Raw genomic sequence first — 16,520 nt, forward strand, 5'->3', positions numbered from 1 at the left:
ATCAAAATATTGGCTGATTTTAAAATCATCTACATTATATCGATGATAACACAAATTATGGACATATCATAATATACAGCAATGTTGCTTTTAGTAAAGCAATATTTTGCATTTTAATTTTGGGGTTAATATACCAACCCAGACAGATTCTGCTAATCTAGAGCCTTTTGATGCTGTAACCTCACCCCCACCAGAGATGAAACATCAGCCTATCTAATGGCCAACACATTTTGAGCTGCATGATTTAAGCTCATACACTTTTACATTAGTGTTATGCTTTGCTCTCCGTGATAACAACCACAATGTGGAAGAAGAGATAAGCAGTAAAACAGAACAGATAAATAAAATAAATGGAAAGTGCTGGGTTACTGCACATGAGTCTGGCAATGGTAAGTGAATATCACTACACTGTGTTTCAACTTAGTATACCTCCCTTTTCTAAATGAATACTCTTAAGCTATGATGCAGTTCACGCACTTGCTATTATTAGATTATAAAAGGCCTTTTGTATATAACATTCTTCAGTCATCCTCAGAAAGCAGAACGTGGCCTATTTTTATTGATGCTGTTCAGCTATAAATGTACCTTCTAGGTATCCTGCAGTTTAAAAACCTTCACTTAGATTGAAGTGTAATTGTGGGGGTTCAATGCCGGTTACAAAGGAAAAAATATATTATAACATATCTCCGTTCTGATCCACTGCACACACCAGGTATTTTAGGAACAATGATTTGTATTTCAATCCTGCTGATATCACGCTTAAAAGCAGCCTTTATGGGGAGGGTTATACTTCAATATGGTACATGTGGGTGAATGTGAATCTATTTTCAGACAGTAGGTGACTTGCGTACACATCACCTGCAGTCAAGGCAAATTAGTTAAACGGACATTGTGCATCACCAAACAAAACATTTACTTTGGAAACATTTATTTTGTGTGCATTTTCTCTTCCGCCAAAGAGAAAATACAAACAAAATTATAAGGTAAAGTGCAATGCTGATATTGTAGTGTTAGCTTATGAATAAACCATTTGTTAAAAAATAATACATAGCTCTTTCTTTAAAGATAATACTAACATATTGTGCTTGCTTGACTTGTCTGTCTGTCTTTTTATTAACAAACAAACAGTCTTGGAAAAAATTGCTAATTTTTCTGTGAAAAAGTAAAAGGCTACCATCCAATTTACATATAAACTATATGGACAAAAGTATTCAGATGCTTGACCATTACACCAACAAGGACTATAATGACATTGTATTCAAATACATATACTTTAACATGGAGTTGGTGCCCCTTTTGCAACAATAACAGCTTCCACTTTTCTTGTAATGCTTTCCACAAGATGTTGGAGTGTTTCTGTGGCAATTTGTGCCCATTCATTCTGTAGAGCATTTATGAGGTCAGGCACTGATGTTGGATGAGAAGACCAGGCTCACAATCTCCGTTCCAGTTCATCCCAAAGGTGTTCGATGGGTTTGAGGTCAGGGCTCTGTGTGTGCCACTAAATTTCTTCCACACCGAACTCATCAAACCATGTCTTTATAGTCCTCGCTTTGTGCACTGGGGCACAGACATGTTGAAATAGTAAAGGGCTTTCCCCAAACTGTTGCCACAAAGTTGGAAGCATAGCATTGTTCAAAATGACTTAGTATGCTGAAGCATTAAGATTACCCTTCACTGGAGATAAGGGTCCTAGCCCAAATCCAACAGCTCCATACCATTATCTCTTCTCCAAACTTCACAGTTGGCATTATGTAATAAAGCAGGTAACGTTCTCCTGGCATCCGCCAAACCCAGACTCGCCCATCTGACTGCCAAACAGAGAAGTGTAATTCATCACTCCACAGAACTTGTTTCCATTGCTCCACATTCCAGTGTCGGTATGATTTACACCACTCAATCTGATCCTTGACATTGGCCTTGGTGATGCGAGGCTTGCGTGCAGCTGCTCGCTACATAAACCCATTCCATTAAGTTGGCGATGCAAAGTTTTTGTGCTTACATTAATGCCAGTGAAAGTTCAGAACTCATTAGCTGTGGAATAAGCAAAGCATTGGCAACTTTTACGCAACTTGCGCCTTAGCAGTCGTTGACCAGCTCTGTGATTTTCTGCTTCGTGGCCAAGTTGCTGTTGTGCCTAAACACTTGCACTTTCTAATAAGATCACTTACAGTTGACCATGGAATATCCAGCAGGGATGAAATTTCACAAACAGTCTTAATGCAAAGGTGGCACCTATTACAGTATCACGCTTGAAGTCACTGAGCTCTTCAGAAGGACCCATTCTCTATCACAAATGTCTGCAAATGGTGACTACATGGCTAGGTGCTTGATATCATACACTTCTGGCAACGGGTCTAATTAAAACACCTTAATTCAATAATTAACAAATACTTTTGTCCATATAGTGTACATAACATATTACATTACCTAGCCTTCTGTTTTTATTACAGAAAAGTGATTTCAATAAACATATTCAAGGGTAAAAGACTACAGAGTGTTACTTTGTTAATTCAGAGATGTTTTCACAAGTAAACCTGTCTGCCAAGCACACTTCTATAACTCGTCTAGAGGCACTAAAGGAAAGGTCATTATAACTGGAAAGGTCACAATAGCTAGGGTTAAAGAATTTGCGGTTGGCAGGTGACCAACACCACCAACAGTCTCCACAAAGGGTTCGATATCTGTGATCACCAAAACTTAGCACAGCAATACCAACGCTACTACATTATGTGTCATTGCTATATCATTCATACCAACAGTGACTATTCCAGACATGGGGCATCAGAAATGTAAGCCCAGCATTTTGTCTGTATTACTGGTGCTTCAAAATAAAATAAATGTGACCTTTGTATAACTGGTAACAGAGAAAACTTCAAACCACACAAAATTTACATTGTAGCATGTGGGATAGTTGACAAGGTGACTGTCTATGTAGCAGCTATTTATTTTTGTAGTCTGCTTTCACAACCATCCAGGGATACAAAATATCTAACTAAAAATTCAGTGTAAGCACAAGCCGTTATGTGTAAGTTGCTGTAATCGAATAACAGGTGATTTGCAAAACGAATATTAGGAATGTGAATGTGTTACAGTACGCAAAGTATAAAAGAAAAATATTATTATAAACAAGTACCTTAAACATAACTCAAGTAAGAAATTGCAGTTTAATTAGAAATGAGTAAAAGAAATGTTGTAATATGACATCATACAAAAACAGGGTAACATTGTAAGAAATTTGAATGAAACTAGATTTATAAATGTAACAATCAAAGTCCTCACCCGAATGTAGGCATCCTGGTGATGCTTAGCAAAGTACAGCATGTTGTCAAGGGCCAGCATTCCTGGTGGAGTGTGGGTAAAATCCAGTGCTGGATTTACATTGTTCTGCAAATAAGAGTTTAGAGATGTGATATAATCATAGAACATGTACATGCACAATATTGTCAAATATTTTTATATAAAAATACAAAAAAAACCAAATGCATATTGTTGTTTGCCTGTGTTCTAAATCAATATAAAATCAACAAAGTGCAAAGCAAATGAACAGAAGAGTAATCTAAATCAAATCAATATTTATTTGGAGTGACCATCCTTTGCCTTCAAAACCGTATCAATTCTTCTAGGTACACTTGAAACAAAGTCATGGATTTTGTAGGATTATAGTCATGTGTATGATTATCCAATCATACCAAACAAGTGATAATGATCAACATTTTCATATGTAGGTTGAAACACAGTCATTACCTGAAACACACACTGCTGTGTAGGAGGCTTAAACCTGGGAGAGGAACAGCCAAACACTGCTGCAAATGTAAGATTGTCACAAGGCATACACCATGGCAAGACTGAGCACAGCAGCAAGACACAAGGTAGTTATTCTGCATCAGCAAGGTCTCTCCCAGGCAAAGATTTTAAAGCAGACTGGGGTTTCAATATGTGCTGTTCAAGCTCTTTTGAAGTAGCACAAAGAAACAGGCAACTTTGAGTACCGTAGATGCAGTGGTCGGCCAAGGAAACTTCGTGCATCAGGTGAAAGACACATCATGCTTACTTCCCTTCAAAATCCAGCAGTGCTATTAGCTCAGAACTGGAAGAAAAACAGTGGGACCCAGGTACACCCATCTAATGTTCGGAGAAATCTGGCCAGAAGTGGTCTTCATGGAAGAATTGCGACGTGGAAACAAGGCCAAGCAACTCAACTATGAACAAAAACATAGGAACTGGGGTGCAGAAAAATGGCAGCAAGTAATCCAGACTGAGCAAAAATCTGAAATATTTGGCTGTAACAGAAGGCAGTTTGTTTACCGAAGGGCTGGAGAGCGGTACAATAATGACTGTCTGCAGGCAACAGTGAAGCATGGTGGAGGTTCCTTGCAAGTTTGGGGCAGCATTTCAGCAAATGGAGTTGGGGATTTGGTCAGGATTAATGGTAACCTCAATGCTGAGAAATACAGGCAGGCAATACCATCAGGGAGGTGCCTGACTGGCTCCAACTTTATTCTAAAGCAGGACAAGAACCCTAAACATACAGCCAATGTCATTAAGAACTATCATCAGTGTAAAGAAGAACAAAAAGTGATGATATGGCCCCCACAGAGCCCTGATCTCAACATCATCGAGTCTGTCTGGGATTACATGGAGACAGAAGGATTTGAGTAAGCCTACATCCATGGAAAATCTGTAGTTAGTTCTCCAAGATGTTTGGAACAACGTCCCTGCTGAGATCCTTCAAACACTGTGTGCAAGTGTACCTAGAATAACTGATAGTGTTTTGAAGGCAAAGGGTGGTCACACCAAATATTGATTTAATTGAGATTTCTCCTCTGTTCATTCACTTTGCATTTAGTTAATTGATAAAAAAACAAAACAAATATTAACACTTCTATTTTTGAAAGCATTCTTAATGTGCAGCATTTCTTCCACACCTGCCTTAATATATGTGTGTGTGTGTGCGTGTGTGCGCATGTGCGTGTGTGTGTGTGTGTGTGTGTGTTGCATCCTTGGCTTTACTTTCAGTGAAGATTCATCTCTCCTTGAATTAAACGGGACTGAATAAAGTTGCCTTTTGAATACAAATTGCCCTTTCCTGTGGATGTATGTATGTTTGCTTGTATCATTTTTATTTTCAGCAGGGTAGCAGGATAATAATTGCAGCTGAACAGAAAATCAGAAAATGAGATCTTGCAGAAAATATTATTGCACTGGCTATCTCTGCCACTAAACATTATGTTCCATGCAGTATAATTCATGTACCATACCTTCAGTTTTCCATAATATCTTGATTATATCCTTACCCACTGATTTACTAAGAAGGGCTCATGTTTTTCACTAGTAGAAATGCATTCATGATTTAAATACATGCTTGGGGGCCCGTATCGGATGCTCATTCAGCCAAATGGACAGCCCTGTTTTTGCCCAGCAGTGCAGCCTGGGTAGTTGAAGATTTAACACCAATAATAAATACTATTTAGTAGGGATGAGCGCGCTCGGATTTCTGAAATCCGAGCCCACCCGAACGTTGCGGATCCGAGTCGGATCTGAGACAGATCCGGGTATTGGCGCCAAATTCAAAAGTGAAACTGAGGCTCTGACTCATAATCCCGTTGTCGGATCTCGCGATACTCGGATCCTATAAATTCCCCGCTAGTCGCCGCCATCTTCACTCGGGCATTGATCAGGGTAGAGGGAGGGTGTGTTAGGTGGTCCTCTGTGCTGTTTAGTTCTGTGCTGTTTAGTTCTGTGCTGTTTAGTGCTGTGCTGTTTAGTGCTGTGCTGTTTAGTGCTGTGCTGTGCTGTGCTGTGTTCTGCAGTATCAGTCCAGTGGTGCTGTGTGCTGTGCTCTGTCCTTCTGAGGTCAGTGGTGCTGCTGGGTCCTGTGCTGTGTCCTGTTCAGTCCAGTGGTGCTGTGTCCTGTGCTCTGTGCTTCTAAGGGCATAGTTATTTCCCCAATATTCCCCTGTGTTTAAAAAAATAAAAAAAAGGTTTTTTTATAAAATACCAAAAACTACTTTAATATTTTTTAATTACCACAAAATTTTAACAACCAATCCTGCAGTATAAGCCCATTGGTACTGCAATATTACCAAGTTCACACATTCAGCAGTAAAAGTCCAGTGGTACTGCAATATTACAAAGTTTACACATTCTGCAGTATCAGTCCAGTGGTGCTGTGTCCTGTGCTCTGTCCTGCTGAGTTCCGTAGTGCTGCTGGGTCCTGTGCCGTGTCCTGTTCAGTCCAGTGGTGCTGTGTCCTGTGCTCTGTGCTTCTAAGGGCATAGTTATTTCCCCATTATTCCCAAGTTTGTAAAAAATAAAAAAAAAGTAAAAAAAAATAAAAAATTAAAAAAAAAAAAAATATATAATAATTATAACCAAATTTGCAAAACCAATCCAGCATTATAAGTCCATTGGTACTGCAATATTACCAAGTTCACACATTCAGCAGTAAAAGTCCAGTGGTACTGCAATATTACAAAGTTTACACATTCTGCAGTATCAGTCCAGTGGTGCTGTGTCCTGTGCTCTGTCCTGCTGAGTTCCGTAGTGCTGCTGGGTCCTGTGCCGTGTCCTGTTCAGTCCAGTGGTGCTGTGTCCTGTGCTCTGTGCTTCTAAGGGCATAGTTATTTCCCCATTATTCCCAAGTTTGTAAAAAATAAAAAAAAAGTAAAAAAAAATAAAAAATTAAAAAAAAAAAAATATATATAATAATTATAACCAAATTTGCAAAACCAATCCAGCATTATAAGTCCATTGGTACTGCAATATTACCAAGTTCACACATTCTGCAGTATCTTGTGCTACATATAATGGAGAACAAAACTTTGGAGGATAAAGTAGGGAAAGATCAAGACCCACTTCCTCCTAATGCTGAAGCTGCTGCCACTAGTCATGACATAGACGATGAAATGCCATCAACGTCGTCTTCCAAGCCCGATGCCCAATCTCGTAGTACCGGGCATGTAAAATCCAAAAAGCCCAAGTTAAGAAAAAGTAGCAAAAAGAGAAACTTAAAATCATCTGAGGAGAAACGTAAAGTTGCCAATATGCCATTTACGACACGGAGTGGCAAGGAACGGCTTAGGCCCTGGCCCGTGTTCATGACTAGTGGTTCAGCTTCACCCACGGATCTTAGCCCTCCTCCTCCTCCCCCCCCCCTACAAAAAATTGAAGAGAGTTATGCTGTCAGCAACAAAACAGCAAACAACTCTGCCTTCTAAAGAGAAATTATCACAAATCCCCAAGGCGAGTCCAAGGGTGTTGGTGGTTGTCAAGCCTGACCTTCCCATCACTGTACGGGAAGAGGTGGCTCGGGAGGAGGCTATTGATGATGTAGCTGGCGCTGTGGAGGAACTTGATGATGAGGATGGTGATGTGGTTATTGTAAATGAGGCACCAGGGGGGGAAACAGCTGATGTCCATGGGATGAAAAAGCCCATCGTCATGCCTGGTCAGAAGACCAAAAAATGCACCTCTTCGGTCTGGAGTTATTTTTATCCAAATCCAGACAACCAATGTATGGCAATATGTAGCTTATGTAAAGCTCAAATAAGCAGGGGTAAGGATCTTGCCCACCTAGGAACATCCTCCCTTATACGTCACCTGAATAACCTTCATAGTTCAGTGGTTAGTTCAGGAACTGGGGCTAGGACCCTCATTGGTACAGGGACACCTAAATCCCGTGGTCCAGTTGGATACACACCAGCAACACCCTCCTCGTCAACTTCCTCCACAATCTCCATCAGATTCAGTCCTGCAGCCCAAGTCACCAGCCAGACTGAGTCCTCCTCAATACGGGATTCATCCGAGGAATCCTGCAGCGGTACGCCTACTACTGCCACTGCTGCTGTTGCTGCTGTTAGTCGGTCATCTTCCCAGAGGGGAAGTCGTAAGACCGCTAAGTCTTTCACCAAACAATTGACCGTCCAACAGTCGTTTGCCATGACCACCAAATACGATAGTAGTCACCCTATTGCAAAGCGTATAACTGCGGCTGTAACTGCAATGTTGGTGTTAGACGTGCGCCCGGTGTCCGCCATCAGTGGAGTGGGATTTAGAGGGTTGATGGAGGTATTGTGTCCCCGGTACCAAATCCCCTCGAGATTCCACTTCACTAGGCAGGCGATACCAAAAATGTACAGAGAAGTACGATCAAGTGTCCTCAGTGCTCTTAAAAATGCGGTTGTACCCACTGTCCACTTAACCACGGACATGTGGACAAGTGGTTCTGGGCAAACGAAGGACTATATGACTGTGACAGCCCACTGGGTAGATGCATCCCCTTCCGCAGCAACAGCAACAGCTGCATCAGTAGCAGCATCTACAAAATGGCTGCTCATGCAAAGGCAGGCAACATTGTGCATTACAGGCTTTAATAAGAGGCACAACGCTGCCAACATATTAGAGAAAATGAGGGAAATTATCTCCCAGTGGCTTACCCCACTTAGACTCTCATGGGGATTTGTGGTGTCAGACAATGCCAGTAACATTGTGCGGGCATTAAATATGGGCAATTTCCAGCACGTCCCATGTTTTGCCCACACCATTAATTTGGTGGTGCAGCATTACCTCAAGAGTGACAGGGGTGTGCAGGAGATGCTTGCGGTGGCCCGCAAAATTGCTGGACACTTTCGGCATTCAGCCAGTGCCTACCGCAGACTAGAGGCACATCAAAAAAGCTTGAACCTGCCCTGCCATCACCTCAAACAAGAAGTTGTGACGCGCTGGAACTCCACCCTCTATATGCTGCAGAGGATGGAGGAGCAGCAAAAGGCCATTCAGGCCTACACAGCCACCTACGACATAGGCAAAGGAGTGGGGATGCGCCTGAGTCAAGCGCAGTGGAGACTGATTTCCGTGTTGTGCAAGGTTCTGCAGCCATTTGAACTTGCCACACGAGAAGTCAGTTCCGACACTGCCAGCTTGAGTCAGGTCATTCCCCTGATCAGGCTGTTGCAGAAGCAGCTGGAGAAAGTGAGGGAGGAGCTGGTAAGCCATTGCGATTACAGCAAGCATGTAGCTCTTGTGGATGTAGCCCTTCGTACGCTTTGCCAGGATCCGAGGGTGGTCACTCTTTTAAAGTCAGAGGAATACATTCTGGCCACCGTGCTCGATCCTCGGTTTAAAGCGTATGTTGTGTCTCTGTTTCCGGCGGACACAAATCTACAGCGGTGCAAAGACCTGCTGGTCAGGAGATTGTCCTCTGAAGAGGACCGTGACATGCCAACAGCTCCACCCTCATTTTCTTCCACATCTATGGCTGCGAGGAAAAAGCTCAGTTTTCCCAAAAGAGGCACTGGCGGGGATGCTGATAACATCTGGTCCGGACTGAAGGACCTGCCAACCATTGCAGACATGTCTACTCTCGCTGCATTGGATGCTGTCACAATAGAAAAAATTGTGGATGATTACTTTGCTGACACCATCCAAGTAGACATGTCAGACAGTCCATATTGTTACTGGCAGGAAAAAAAGGCAGTTTGGAAGCCCCTGTACAAACTGGCTCTATTTTACCTGAGTTGTCCCCCCTCCAGTGTGTACTCGGAAAGAGTTTTTAGTGCAGCGGGGAACCTGGTCAGTGAGCGGCGAAGGAGGTTGCTTCCTCACAACGTTGAAAAAATGATGTTTATAAAAATGAATAATCAATTCCTCAATGAAGTACAGCACTGCCCTCCAGATACTACAGAGGGACCTGTGGTTGTGGAGTCCAGCGGGGACGAATTGATAATGTGTGATGAGGAGGAAGTACACACTGTAGGGGGAGAGGAATCAGAGGTTGAGGATGAGGACGACATCTTGCCTCAGTAGAGCCTGTTTAGTCTGTACAGGGAGAGATGAATAGCTTTTTTGGTGTGGGGGCCCAAACAAACCAATCATTTCAGTCAAAGTTGTTTGGTAGGCCCTGTCGCTGAAATGATTGGTTTGTTAAAGTGTGCATGTCCTATTTCAACAGCAGACCTCTCAACTGCAGCTCATCCCTCCTCTGCGGGGATAATGTCTCCTGTGCTCTGACACGTCACTCTGTGTACTCTCAGCCTCAGGATCTGACACTACAGCTACCATGCCTCTTGTAGCAGCCCTCACTCCAGGGCCTCTTCCATGTGCAGTGTCCCCCTCTCTCTTGGGTTCACTATAGTGGCATGGAGTTCTCCCCCTCATCCAGGGCACACATTCCTTGCCCTGGCTCAGTCACCACGCTCAGACTTCCAGGCAATGCTGGGGGAGCCTGGGAGCTTCCACCCCAGGTCCCCAGCTACAACTCTCCTCTCCTGTGTCTTCTCTCTCTTTCTGACACTTTAAAGATCGTGCCTTTAAATGAAAAAGTCAGTCTTCATTGCACGACTATGTGCAAGTGCAACAGGGACATTTTTTTGGGTTTACAAAGTCAAACAATAACACTACGACCCTGTCTGTCTGGGGTCTGTCAATGACGAATTGTCTGGAGCATGTTTTGAGGAGGTATTGTGGCCCCGGTATCAAATTGGGTACCGGGGCCACCCCACTATGCAGTCCAGATACTTGTTTGGTGGAATTCCGACACGTGGAGGGTTTTTTAATTATATTGTGGCCTCGGTACCAAATTGTGTACCGGGGCCACCACACTACGCAGTCAAGATACTTGTTTGGTGGAATTCAGACCAGTTGAGGGTTTTATTATTATATTGTGTGGACCACTCTATCTATACCACACTACAACTCTATACCACTCTATTTCCTACTTTAATTCTATTTAATTCTATTTCCTACTTTAATTCTATTACTAATTAATTAACATAAAGAGGAACAAAAATAACCAATTTTACCAAAAGTATAATATGACTTAGACTTACAAACACTACACTTGAAAGATCGTGCCTTTAAATGAAAAAGTAAGTCTTCATTGCACGACTATGTGCAACAGGGACAGTTTTTTTCTTTACAAAGTCAACTAATAACACTTGGACCCTGTCTGTCTTTAACATACTTAATGGGATCTCAATGACGAATTGTCTGTAGCATGTTTGGAGGAGGTATTGTGGCCCCGGTATCAAGTTGGGTACCGGGGCCACCCCACTACGCAGTCCAGATACTTGTTTGGTGGAATTCTGACACGTGGAGGGTGTATTTATTTTATTGTGGCCCCGGTATCAAGTTGGGTACCGGGGCCACCCCACTACGCAGTCCAGATACTTGTTTGGTGGAATTCTGACACGTGGAGGGTTTTTTAATTATATTGTGGCCTCGGTACCAAATTGTGTACCGGGGCCACCACACTACGCAGTCAAGATAGATAGATGCGTATCATAGATAAAGTACATTCAGTGGTGTGGGGCAAATTGAAAAATATTCAAAATGCACTGACATTATCAAAAACAAGAGGTTGTCACACGCTAAAACTCCAACATGTATATGATGGAGAGGATGGAGGAGCAGCCGTATGTGTAGTGTAATGCAGACCTGTTGAAGGTTTTTTATATATTTTATTGTGGTGCCCAGTGCCCACTCCTCTACGCAGTCCAGGTACATTTATTGGTGCGATTCATAAAAGTTCAGGGTTTTTAAGATATTGTGGTGACCCACTCCTCTACGCAGTCCAGGTACATTTATTGGTGCGATTCATAAAAGTTCAGGGTTTTTAATATATTGTGGTGACCCACTCCTCTACGCAGTCCAGGTACATTTATTGGTGCGATTCATAAAAGTTCAGGGTTTTTAATATATTGTGGTGACCCACTCCTCTACGCAGTCCAGGTACATTTATTGGTGCGATTCATAAAAGTTCAGGGTTTTTAATATATTGTGGTGACCCACTCCTCTACGCAGTCCAGGTACATTTATTGGTGCGAATCAAACAAGTTGATGGTTTTCTTATTATATATATTGTGGTGACCCACTCCTCTACGCAGTCCAGGTACATTTATTGGTGCGATTCATAAAAGTTCAGGGTTTTTAATATATTGTGGTGACCCACTCCTCTACGCAGTCCAGGTACATTTATTGGTGCGATTCATAAAAGTTCAGGGTTTTTAATATATTGTGGTGACCCACTCCTCTACGCAGTCCAGGTACATTTATTGGTGCGAATCAAACAAGTTGATGGTTTTCTTATTATATATATTGTGGTGACCCACTCCTCTACGCAGTCCAGGTACATTTATTGGTGCGATTCATAAAAGTTCAGGGTTTTTAATATATTGTGGTGACCCACTCCTCTACGCAGTCCAGGTACATTTATTGGTGCGAATCAAACAAGTTGATGGTTTTCTTATTATATATATTGTGGTGACCCACTCCTCTACGCAGTCCAGGTACATTTATTGGTGCGATTCATAAAAGTTCAGGGTTTTTAAGATATTGTGGTGACCCACTCCTCTACGCAGTCCAGGTACAATTATTGGTGCGATTCATAAAAGTTCAGGGTTTTTAATATATTGTGGTGACCCACTCCTCTACGCAGTCCAGGTACAATTATTGGTGCGAATCATAAAAGTTCAGGGTTTTTAAGATATTGTGGTGACCCACTCCTCTACGCAGTCCAGAAAGATACCTTTTTGCAACGTTTTGGACTAATAACTATATTGTGAGGTGTTCAGAATACACTGTAAATTAGTGGAAATGCTTGTTATTGAATGTTATTGAGGTTAATAATAGCCTAGGAGTGAAAATAAGCCCAAAAACTTGATTTTTAAACTTTTTATGTTTTTTTCAAAAAAATCCGAATCCAATACCTTAAATCCGAACCGAGACCTTTCGTCAAGTGTTTTGCGAGACAAATCCGAACCTCAAAAATAACGAAAATCCGGATCCAAAACACAAAACACGAGACCTCAAAAGTCGCCGGTGCACATCCCTACTATTTAGAAACTATGAAGCTGCCATTAACAGTCATCCAATAACTGTAATGCAAAAGCTACTAAAGCTAGAAGTATATTTTTTGGAGTAACCAATTACTTATTCTACATGACACATTTATTACATTTGTTACTACAGTATTAATAAAATCACATGAAACTGTTCTCATAAAAATATATGATCTATAAAGAATGTCATTACCTAAAGAAAGACGCTCTTTGGTCCATTTCTATATTATGGCAGCCATTTTGTCTCTCCATGTTGCACTTTGGTGGAAAACACATCTCTATGTGCACTCTCAGTAATTTAACGAATGACTTCATACAGGAACACAATTGGGACACGTTTAATAGAATAAAGTATGATTAATTTTAGCTATAACCATAAAAGGAGGCTAAAGTGAGCAGCAAAAACGTAAAAAGACTAATTAAAAAATATGTTTATAAAGTGGTAGTAGGTTGTACAATGTTGTGTTATTTGCCATTCTGCACCTGTTGAGAACGGTCTGCCTGTTCGTACTCCTTGACATACTTCAAGTGTGTAAGAGCGAACAGTAGGCATGGACTTTCATGGGGGAAGGTTCGAAATGAGACAACCTAAATATTAATTTGTATCACTAGCTTAAGGACTCGCCTACAGGAGATGCATTGATGCTGGCAGGTGAGCTTAACCCCAATACAGCTATATTGTGCCCAAAATTCTCCTTTATGTATATGCTGACACATTGATTTGTATATATTGTTTGTTTCTGAACGCCAGACAACATTTTTCTTTTATATGGACTTTCATGTGTGCGCTGAGTGGATAATCCAGGCGCACCAGTGCAAACTTTTGCAGGGAAAATTGAATGCAATTCCTAAATTAGGCTTGCCGCATGCTGCCAAAGTCTAAGTATTGGGTACAGGTAGAGTAGTCAATATGTTAGAATCTGCCATAGTATGGAGCCCTTTTCAAACAGATTCAACTTTTGCTCGAGTAATACTTAAGCAAATGTTATTTAGGGCTGTAGTTACGCTGTACACTTACAATGACTGAACGACAAGCTTAGTTGACTGCAGACAAATTGAAATTTGTTTAATTAAATCTCTAAAACAAATTATATTATGTGTATAAAAACACAAGGATAACCACTTGCAGTCTCTTAATTAAACTTAAGTCTAAATATATTGTATGTAAACAGTTATCACTTTGTAACGGTTTAGTGCATTTCATTTCTAGGTTTATACGTACTGCAGACAAAAATGCACAAGCATTTCTTTAATGCTTTTCTATCCCATGCTTTCAATACATTTAAAAGGATATCTTACTTTCAAAATTAAACAAGAACTGCTAACAGTAATGGGATATTTCTAAACCATGGTAGTAGTCAATAAGACAGTCTCACGAGCGTTGACTTGCCAAATATCCATTCCCATTGCAAATTTACAGCCATATTAGCCAATCAGAAAAAGGGAGGGTGATAGCCATGTCACTTTTCCTCAAATTCTGACTTCAGAGAATACAGGTCAGATGTACCGTATTTGTGAGCTTCCAGGGATAATTTCCTATTCTTCTGCAAAGATTAAACTTCTTCGCCAATGAAGGCTTTCCACACACAGCACAAAATAACCCATGCACAGAGCACTTATCCCCACATGGTGCAGGAAGAGCAGTCTATCCAAAATCTTAAACACAGCACAAGCTTGTGTAATCTTAGGTAACATTCTGCCATAACAAAATATTCCTGCTTACATACAGTGAGGCTTATTTACAATTGTGCAAATTTGCAATCTCCCAAATGCTATTTTGTGGCGTCATACATCTACTTTTGCACAACTAGTTTTATGTGGAAATGCATGAATTAGTAGGCCGAGATGGTGGCATCTTCAATGGTGAAAAGGTTTGTACCATCCAATTTGAGGACATGGGTGAATCTGGAGTGATCCTTCCTGAACACAAATAAGCATGAATGCCCTACTCTTGCACCAATATTTAAAATTTCGGTTTCATTTTGTAGTATAAGATTTTTTTAAGTGACAAATGGGTGTAGATGATTTTGTACAAATTAACATAATTATAATGCAAATTTAGACATAAAACTGTTTGAGAGAAAGCGGCAAAACACTTCAGTGACTTTATTCAATTTAACAACACAAAATAAAAAAAAATAACTGCAAACACCAGTAGCCCTCTAAGAATAGTTTTATCTCCAGATACAGTATTTCAACAACCAAAATATATCACCAATTTACATGTTGTGACTTTTGTAAACTTACCTCACCCTCTTCCCCTCTCCCTTCCTTCCTTTCCCACCTCAGCTGGTGTATGCCCTTATGCCCCAGATTACCTATGATGGCCTCCTGACATTGTAGTCATTTATCCACCATGCCTACTGTGACAGATCATTAAACATTTGCTCAATTAATGCCAGGTGCCTTAATATATACCAGAAAAATGGTCCCAAGCACTTCACTCCTTTCACTGTGACAGAATAAATGTGGTCTTTATTCAGGAGATATACTTTAAACCTGACACTGCCCCACTACTGCATAGCAACATTATCCACACACCTTTTATGGCTGTGACCCTTCTGGGTAAAGCAACCTCTTTCTAAACACCTGCCAATAATCAATGTATCCCACCACGCCTTTGGGGAAGGGGGGGGGGAAGGTTCTCCTGTGGAAATGTACAATTTTCCAACACCGGTACTGCTTTATTAATGTTTCTGCTCCTAACCAGGGACAGGTAACTTTCTTCTCTGAGACTGTGGAGATGTTGGATGCTTGTCTGGAGGGCATGGTGATAATGGGCGTTGATTTGAACTGGGTGATGGAACTTTGTTGGTGCCCCGAGACACCCCAACAACAACATCGTTAGGTAAGATGTATCTTCCATGATTCTCAGTTGGCTGATGTCTGGCGCCTCCCTCATCTGTCCGAGAGACTTTAATTTTTACTCCCACCCACAATAGGCCTATTCTGGATCAATTATGTATTTGTTAGCCATAGATTCTTAAATTTGGTTAAGGAGGCTCACATAGTTCAAACAACTTTGTTTGGCCATGCCCCTGTTTATCTCACCTTGACCCTTACCCACAGTCGCTCTAATTGGACTTGGAGATTGAATTAGATGCTCCTCCATATTGTAGAATCCAATTGGATTCTGCTATTGAGTTATACATTTCTCTTAATAATAAACCAGATGTATCTAACATGGTTATTTGGGAAGCTCATAAGTGTGTTCTGAGGGGTAAACTCATTCAGCTGTGGTCTTTCATGAAACAAACTTGTGGAGCTGATGGAGATTCAATCCGCCCTAACTAAACTTCAACAGAATAAATCAAAGTTGACCTTAAGGATATGCAAACATAAGTATTACAAGCCTGAGCGTATGTTGGTCAGAATCTTAAACGCTCTAAGAGCAGCATCATTTATTCACTCTATTAAGAATCATGAGGGTAGGGATTGTTATTCAAAAGATGCAATAGCGGAGGCTTTCCATGCATACTACACAAAACTATATTATATTCCTGGTGCATTCTTCCCCTCAGCAATTACATGTCAGAAAGAGGAGATACCTACGCAGTTGTAATTTTACCAAACTCTCTCTCAGACAGACTAGAGATGAACCTTTCACTCTGCAGGAACTTGAGGTAGCAGTCTCATCTTCCCCTTTTGACAAGAGTCCAGGCCCAGATGGCTTCACTATTG

General features: G+C 41.2%; 1 protein-coding gene across 2 annotated transcripts in view; it reads right to left on the reverse strand.

Moving 5' to 3' along the window:
• Positions 1–16,520, reverse strand: part of ELMO1 (engulfment and cell motility 1) — a 292,489-nt gene that overhangs the window by 158,536 nt on the left and 117,433 nt on the right. For both annotated transcript variants that reach the window (XM_075212563.1, XM_075212564.1), the window contains one exon: positions 3,283–3,387. In XM_075212563.1, coding sequence (XP_075068664.1) covers positions 3,283–3,387 — 105 coding nt within the window. The remainder of the gene's footprint in view (positions 1–3,282; positions 3,388–16,520) is intronic.

This window comes from Mixophyes fleayi, chromosome 5 (genome assembly GCF_038048845.1).
Source record: "Mixophyes fleayi isolate aMixFle1 chromosome 5, aMixFle1.hap1, whole genome shotgun sequence".
Classification (NCBI taxonomy): domain Eukaryota; kingdom Metazoa; phylum Chordata; class Amphibia; order Anura; family Limnodynastidae; genus Mixophyes; species Mixophyes fleayi.